General features: G+C 35.3%; 1 protein-coding gene and 1 long non-coding RNA gene across 2 annotated transcripts; one reads left to right on the top strand and one right to left on the bottom strand.

Annotated features, from left to right (window-relative positions):
• Window positions 1–250: 250 nt before the first annotated feature.
• On the top strand, window positions 251–6,150 carry LOC120156013 (mitogen-activated protein kinase kinase kinase 1-like). Its single transcript, XM_039167441.1, has 9 exons — window positions 251–1,335; window positions 2,294–2,378; window positions 2,510–2,572; window positions 3,339–3,496; window positions 3,985–4,057; window positions 4,156–4,215; window positions 4,873–4,983; window positions 5,340–5,583; window positions 5,795–6,150. The coding sequence occupies exons 1-8, from the start codon at window positions 344–346 to the stop codon at window positions 5,550–5,552; spliced, it is 1,755 nt and encodes a 584-aa protein (XP_039023372.1). The 5' UTR covers window positions 251–343; the 3' UTR covers window positions 5,553–5,583; window positions 5,795–6,150.
• LOC120156015 lies at window positions 4,666–4,939 on the bottom strand. The gene is made up of 2 exons (XR_005519027.1): window positions 4,828–4,939; window positions 4,666–4,728 (listed from the first exon to the last, which is right to left on the bottom strand). It is a non-coding gene; the product is annotated as an uncharacterized LOC120156015 (long non-coding RNA).
• Window positions 6,151–8,183: the final 2,033 nt, after the last annotated feature.

Genomic DNA, 8,183 nt, shown 5'->3' with positions numbered 1-8,183 from the left:
TGTTCCAATTTGCCAGCTGCCATGTGGGTCTACTTACGCCGTTGAAAATAACCCCGTTTGTTTACGTGGCAACAACTTGAACATTTGCAGTAACTGGGTCCCACCTTAAACCAAACTTAACCATTTATAATCCTCCACGTGGCAACGCGTTTAATTATTTTTTGGCCGTCTCTACCGACGGCGTTTACAAGCGGTTCTGTCGACCATTATCGCCATTCTCTGCCTCTCTCCGGGTCAGCTCCTTTTCGCTTCCCAAATTTTCGTTATTGCGATTCATTGAATATTTTCGGAAACCCCTGAATTATTTTTTGTGGCTTTGAATTTTTTATAGATTTTGCTCCCAATGCATCACCTACCTCGATTCTTTAGTAGTAGAGTCGGCATGGACTCGAAGAAGAACAAAAGGAGAAAACCTAGGCTCGAACGCTGCAATGCATCGAAGGACATCGATTACGACGCGTCGTCGTTTTATTCGTCTATAGATGATTCTTCTTCGTCCTCTTCTCCTGCACTCACACGATCGCTCGATTCATACGATAAAACCAGCTTCCGTATCGAAGGAACCGACGGGGAGCTCGATCGGATTTATCGGAGCTTGGGATTTAATGGTCCTGAAGACTTTTCCATCCCCACCGCCGCTTGGGAGGATCATAAAATCAGGTCCTCTTCGGATGTTCTGCCGCGCTCCAGGTTGAGCCGGTTGCATAGTCCTAAAGAGGAGACGGCTCAGATAAGAGACGGTGCTGAAGTAACGGTAGCTGAATTGTCTGATAGGCTTTCGGCTACTGGGTTGACTGGGAACGGCTCGTCCGAGTTAAAGGTAAGGGAATGCTGCTTTTCCGATAAAATTGGGTTGGATGATAATACTAAAATCGAGTTGAAGTTAAACGCGTCTTGCGTTTCGTATCTTGGTGGTGGAGGAAGGAATAATGGAATTAAAGGGGCTAGGCCACCGTTTTTAAAGCCTCCTCCGGGATCGAAGCTACATGTGGTCGATAACGGCTGCTCCACTTGGGATCTGTTTAGGGATTTCTCCCCTGAAAACGATAGAGGGTGTGTGGTTCCGGATAACTTGCATTCTTTCGATATTGAAGAATGTAAAAAAGAGGAGGTTGGGGTTGACGAGGAAAATTTAATGAGAATAGGAGAGACTGCGATGCTTTCAGCTTCTTGTTCGTTTACTACTTCGAATGATGATGATTCTTCGAGTACCACAACAGAGCCTATGTCAAATATTTCCCCTAACGGTAGGTTCAAAAGGACAATTTCTTATTGGCAGAAAGGTGATCTTCTGGGCCGTGGATCGTTTGGATCAGTTTACGAAGGGATTTCTGCGTAAGTGATCTGAGACTGCATATATATAATGTCTGACTCCTTTTAGATAGCTTTCATTTCAAGTTGTATTATCTTTAGATACCGCCTTAGTTCTACACATAGTTTGTTACTTGAGCGGCACCTTTTTTTTTAAGAATGTAGAGATTAGAAAGCATCTAGTGTTAGGAAGGCTTGTTGGTTAAGCATTTAAGAAAGCGTCTTTATATGGCACCTTGCTTCTTTAGAGAGCAGAGTTATACATGTTTGGGTCGGTGGATTAAGAATCGCTGCATCGTAGGATTGCTAGATATAATTTATTTAGTGACCCCAAAGGTTGCTGCTTTTGAGACATCTCATGTTTTTACTGTCTAGAACACGAAGGGTTGATCGATGATGAGTTTTAGCCCTTCGGACCATCTTTCTTTAAGTGTTACTTTGTTTGCTGCTTGAAGTTTTGCATATTTGATAATTTGATATACCCATGCACGCATTTTGTGTGGGTAATTTGTATGTTGAGAACTGGCATAAAGAACTAAATACTAGAGTCGAGTCCATCATTTACTATTGTTTCAAAATAGATTTTGATTGTAGACTTGAGTATTAGTTTTCTGTGGTCTTATTTGGTTGGGAACTGGTACACTGGAAATATATTGTTCTGCATATAGATTTGAAGTTGGTGAATTTAGTTGTTGGCTCTTTTTAAAGAGTTGAGAAATATAAACACAGGGAAGCAACAGCTAATCACAGAGGTTTGGGGTTACATAAACTCCAAGTTATTTGATGTCATTTACTTGGAGTCACACAAGATATCATTGATCATAAATTTTTTGGAATAGTGTAGGAGAGCTTATTTTATCTTAACTAACAAATAGTTGGTTTTCCACTTGCCTAATAGATTATTTATTGCTTTTCTTTAGGAAAGATGCATTTTTCTTTTAGTCATTCTATGTTAATTAGTTATCCATTCATTTTCCTGTAGGGATGGTTTCTTTTTTGCTGTGAAGGAAGTTTCGTTGCTTGATCAAGGAAGTCAGGGAAAGCAAAGTATTATCCAGCTTGAACAAGTGAGACATATCTTTACTTGTATTTCTTTAATATTTCATTTTCTTTTTTGCTAATCAATGTTTTTTTTTTGGCTTGAAATGCACACTTCTTGTCTGTCTATTTAAATTTCTTTATTTCCTTTCTTTTTCAGGAGATTGCTCTTTTAAGCCAGTTCGAACATGAAAATATAGTTCAATATTATGGTACAGATAAGGTATAATTTTGTTACATTTACCTTAATCACTGGAATTGAATACTTTTGCTAGTCATTGATTTTTGAAAAAAAAATTAACATGGTAGCCACTAACCGTTTTTTAATTCCATTTCATTTGATTTTAGTTCTATTAAATTTTAAATTTTTTAGAACAAAAAACCCTATTGTTTGGCTTCTCAATGCACTAACTACTTTGTATTTTCACTTGTAACGATTTAGCCTCCTCTCTCCTATTCCCCCTTCCCATCAAAATAGGAGTTAAACAAAAATTACTTTAACTATTTGCAATTGATTTTGTTTTAAACTAATTGTATTTCTTATGTAAAATTTAATTTAAACAAAATGTGCTCTTCGATAGAAATTTTTAGTGGGAGAAAGAGAAATTATATTATCCTGGTGGGGTTTGAATGTTTTTGTCAGCTGTACCTGTTGAAAGGTTCTATTGCTGTTTGAGAATATTTTGCTCGTCGTACTCGATCACTGCTTTGTAATTTGACTGTTAGACATGTACCTCACCTATTCTTGCATTTTGAGAAAGGTGTTAATGCGAAAGTTTATATTTAATGCAGCCTTTCTTCTTTAGCTATAGAGAGCTGGTTCAAAATGGAAAACAAAGCCAAGTATTGAATGTTGATGCATGTAACTACCCATATCTGCAAGTTGGAGCGTTATGTTAATGATCATAAATGGGTTGTAGAATACCTTTTAGTTGAACTTTTTCATTAATTGTCTAACTTTTATCTTTTTGATCTTATGTTCTTTGCAGGATCAATCAAATTTATACATCTTTCTTGAGCTTGTAACCAAAGGCTCCCTTTTAAATCTTTATCAAAGATACCATCTCAAAGATTCTCAAGTCTCTGCTTATACAAGACAGATTCTGCATGGATTGAAATATCTTCATGACCGAAATGTGGTTCACAGGTAATGCAAGAGATCTTTCATGTTGTTTCTCATTTATTTACACAGTACGTAAAAGTCTTGTTTGTTTGATTTATCTAAGTATGAAATTTTATCTCCACTCTAGTTATATGTTCTTCTTACATATATTTTCTGATGGAAAATTACTCTATATGGAAAATACACCTTTTAATGTGAACATTGCCTGACCTAACGGATGGAAGTTTTGGTTCCTTATCTCTATTGACATTGGTTCTCGAAGGGTGTTTAAAACTCAAGAATACGAGTTACTTTGATAATATAAGTACTTTTTTTGTAAACATTTTACTTGTTATTTTGTAGTTATTTTCCCGTAAGTTTGGATGCCTGGTTGATTTCTGTCTTCTTCCCTGATTTGGATTTTGGTGTTTGTTATTGTTTTCACATTTAAAATAATATTGTTTATTCCATGTTATACCTAAATTATTACAAATTTTAATTAATCTCGGGAATCTCTTTGATTGTTGATACAGGGATGTTAAGTGTGCAAACATATTGGTCGATGGAAATGGATCGGTTAAACTTGCAGATTTTGGGTTGGCAAAGGTTTTTTTTCAACCCTAAGACTTCAAACTTCTTTCTTGTTTATTAGTAGCTTCTAATATGATCATAATAACGATATTGGTGCTGGTTTTTATATTCAGGCAACAAAGTTAAATGATGTTAAATCATGCAAAGGGACGGCATTCTGGATGGCTCCTGAGGTTTGCCTCTATTCTTTCCTTTCAGAAATCATAGTCTGTAATAGTTGTTGCTCGATGCATTTAGAGCATCATTTCATTTCTGTTTAGAGATACGACTGGGACATTTAGATTGTCAGGATACTTGATATTGACAATGGTGACAAAAAAAATGATGGGATGCATTTTTAGCGAATATTTTTCTACTACATTAGAGATACTGCTGGATATATTTAGCTTATATGAATACACAATCATGAGTCATGACTATGGTGATAGACAGGACAAAAGGTGTAAATTTCTCTTGCTGATCCACCATCCATTTTTGGGGGGAATCATTTATATGAACATGAGTTTCATGAATCAGTTTTCATATCGTAGCCTGAATCTTAGTATTTAGCTTATCATGAACGCAAAAAATAGCCACCAGTAATTTTTGAACAACTGTAGTTTTTAGTTAGATGCTAATGTATGATTATGGCATTTCACCCATTCTGAAAGCTATTGGCTTTTATTTAGATCAGACTTAAATGATGTCTTCTGGGTTCCGGTGCTCTTTCTCTAGAAACATTTTTATCCTTGTTGCCTTTGCTACAGGAATTTACTTTGTCCACAGAGCCTCAGACTACCAATAACTTTTCGTCTTCCTGTGAATTCTGATCACCAGCTGTTGAATTACAGGTTGTCAATCAGAAAGGTCAAGGGTATGGAATTCCTGCTGATATATGGAGCCTTGGTTGTACTGTGTTGGAGATGTTAACCCGCCAGATTCCGTACCATCAGTTGGAATGTGTATGTAGCTTTTCTTCTGGATACAAGCCTTGTCTAGAATATTTATTAAGTGATCTAATATAGAAGTAGAAAGAACAGATGATATGAAAATTTGTATGTTGTCATCACCAAATCACAACTTGGCTTATAGAATTTTAGTGCATGAAACTGGGTTGGAGGGGAAGGGTGGAGAGATGTTCCAGTTTGTTTCATTGCTCTGATTGTTCATGATGAATTCTACCTTGCACTGATGCTAGAGAGCGTCCATGAACAAGTGTTGTTGAGTTAAATTTTGGTAGTCCGTTTTCATGCATGTAATTAAAACGTTGGATGAATTTTGTTATGTTGTTATTGACATTTTGTGTAACTTCAAACAGATGCAAGCACTGTTTAGAATTGGGAGAGGTGAGCCACCACCGGTTCCCGATTCTTTGTCAAAAGATGCACGAGATTTTATCATGCAATGCATACAAGCAGATCCCGATGCTCGGCCCACTGCTGCAAAGCTCTTGCAGCACCCGTTTGTGAAAAGGCCTCTTCCGCCTCACTCAGGCTCAGCATCTTCTCATCTTCTCGGCCGACGGTTTTGATTGTTTAGCCTTGTAACTAAACTGCAACGAGGTACACATTTTCTGCTTATCGCAAGATGTTCGGCTTTAGATCCTAAGACGCCTAAAATATCTAAAAGAAAGGAGGGCATATTGATTCTTCTGAAACATGAGTATGTGAGAAGTTTAGAAAGGGTTTTCGGTGTTACATTATCTTATTACTTTGCGGAACTTATAAAAGTAGGCTTCCCTGTAATCCGGCTGACTTCGATTCTTACATGCAGATCTTTATTCTCTTTGGACATGATGAAGACAACTTTGGGTCCTTGAGCATGAATGGTTTTTAACCTTTATGAGGGCATTGCTATGGGTCCTAAAGGCAATTTCCATGGGTCCACAATGATGCTGTACAGAAAAGGACTGCTCTTAAGTTATTTTTTGGGTGGAAACATTGTTAGGGCAAACTCTGAGCTGAGAATATTGTAAGAAATAGAAAGTGAGGCGGCGTTTGTTTGTAAATATGTACATGGGTAAATGTTATTTTTGGAAGTGTATAGTAGGTACGCACTCAACTTGTTTGTTTATCTGCTTCCTATCGGCATTCCTCAAACACATACTAGTAGAGCTGAACATTTGATCGAGTCAAAAAAATTGAGTTATTCGAGTTGACAAATCGTATTTTATAATTTAAATTTAATTTGAATTTTTTTAGTCGAGTCGAATTATTCGAGTTTCAATATTAATTTTATTATAATTATTTATAGTACTATGACAAAGATTTGTTTAAATTATATATATATATATATATATATATATTCTGTTCATATTATAATTTTATTTAATATATCAAATTATTTAATTTGATTGTCATAGATAATAAGTATATGATGCAAATTGCAAGCGGTGTCTCAGCTGTCTCTTTCAGTTTAATCCTTAGGAGTGAAAAATGCAGGGTGAAAATTGTATGTCGAAAGAAGAAATTAAAATTATTAATTAATTTTTTCCAATTTTAAAATTATTTGTTTTTCAAACCTTAAAATTACATATTGATAATTTGTTCTGAAATTCTTTATGTTTTGATAAATATATATAGTAAATATATATAACATGTTATATAAATTTATAAAATATTAAATTTAATTTTTTTATTCAACTAATTTTTTTATTCGAATTCAGATATTCGTATCTGAAATTTTAGATTAAATAATATTTGATATCCGAAAATTTTCCTTCAATTCATCAAAGAAAGTCCTTCCTATCTTCACTTGGATGGCCGCTCTTCACGATAGATGATTTGCCAATGCAATTTTATATTAAAAACTACAAATAAATAATTATCTAAAGAAATAGGGCCCTACATAAATTATTTGAAAGAATAACCCCAAATTATCCATATCGGACGACCTCGCAGCCTGCAAACAACATGTTAAATCCTCGCACCCTCCAACGCGTGAGATACATCCGACGTTGCTACACTTTCCAGGTAAACCAATAAAACAATTGGATAAAATGACCTCGCTCATTGTAAAATGTGAGGTAACCTTTATTATCCAAAATATCGCGAGATTTATGGGAGAACTCACAGCCTGCAAAGCGCGATGATAATAGATTCTCTACCCTCCCTTTAGTGTCCACAACCTTGTTTAGATACTATTTTCGGGTGGGAAACTGATTTTTTTAATTTTTAATTATAAACGCATAGTGTTGCAATTTATCTTTAAGGTGACTATAATATCATCATATATAATACATTTTAAGCAGGGTAAAAATGACGTTGAAAATGGTTAGAAATCATGGTTTTGTGAGGGAAGAAGAAAAAAATGGTTTGATAGACATATTAGAGTGTTATTTCTGGCTTGTAAATTAGAGTGATTTCATAATTTATATGATTAGAGGTATAATATTACAACTTATATTTATGTTAAGGCTAATTTGGCCACATACGAGATATTTTAATGGGAGTAAAAATCATGTTGGAAAACATTGGAATGCATGATTATCATGGTGCATGAAGAAATAAAAAGAAATTGAAAACTAAGTAATACGTGTTGTTAATTAAAAAAGAAACAATGCAAAAAGCCCATTTAATTGATACGTGGGCCTGAGCGATTGAGACATTTGTCCTTCGTGTGTCCGGGATTTTTACATATAGAGCATAATTTCGGTTGTCCAATTTTTTCTTGACGTTCGACCAAATCCTTGTCACAAAAACTCCAGGTTGACTGTGGAATACAATTTTTTTTATCGTAGTGTATAACCTGACAGTATTGTAGGTTCATCATCGGCTTCATCCGGATCCCATTCATTTTCAATGAGAGAGAAATCATATTCTTAAACCTTTAATATAGTTTCAAGTAAGTAAATCCGATCAACGAATCTCATGTAGGGTATTCGAGCAAAAGAAACATCAACAATGGTATGCGCACACGTGAATTTAAAAGTTTGGAAGAATCCGCACTTGCATATTTTTTTCTCATAAATTAACCGCGTATGCGTTGTGTTGTATGCCTTCTAATGCCCTCACAAATTCTGATAGATGGAATAATGACATTTCGCGAGAGAAGTATATAACACTCATCATATTGGAATGTTGTTGGAATGTTTGCAATTTTCTTAGGAAGCCTAGGTGGATTTGGTTGCCACCTGTCATCCAGTCAGCTGCTTGCCTTCCTA

This window comes from Hibiscus syriacus, unplaced genomic scaffold (genome assembly GCF_006381635.1).
Source record: "Hibiscus syriacus cultivar Baekdansim isolate YM2019G1 unplaced genomic scaffold, ASM638163v2 tig00111210_pilon, whole genome shotgun sequence".
In the NCBI taxonomy this organism is placed as follows: domain Eukaryota; kingdom Viridiplantae; phylum Streptophyta; class Magnoliopsida; order Malvales; family Malvaceae; genus Hibiscus; species Hibiscus syriacus.
Note: the sequence above shows the minus strand (reverse complement) of the source record. Positions and strands in the feature narration are given on the sequence as shown.

Bases quoted from the DNA above. Each gene is read 5' to 3' on its own strand.
- LOC120156013 (XM_039167441.1), top strand. From the start codon at position 344: ATGCATCACCTACCTCGATTCTTTAGTAGTAGAGTCGGCATGGACTCG. The intron at 3,497-3,984 runs GTAATGCAAGAG...TTGTTGATACAG, and splicing joins GACCGAAATGTGGTTCACAG to GGATGTTAAGTGTGCAAACA. The intron at 4,984-5,339 runs GTATGTAGCTTT...AACTTCAAACAG, and splicing joins CGTACCATCAGTTGGAATGT to ATGCAAGCACTGTTTAGAAT.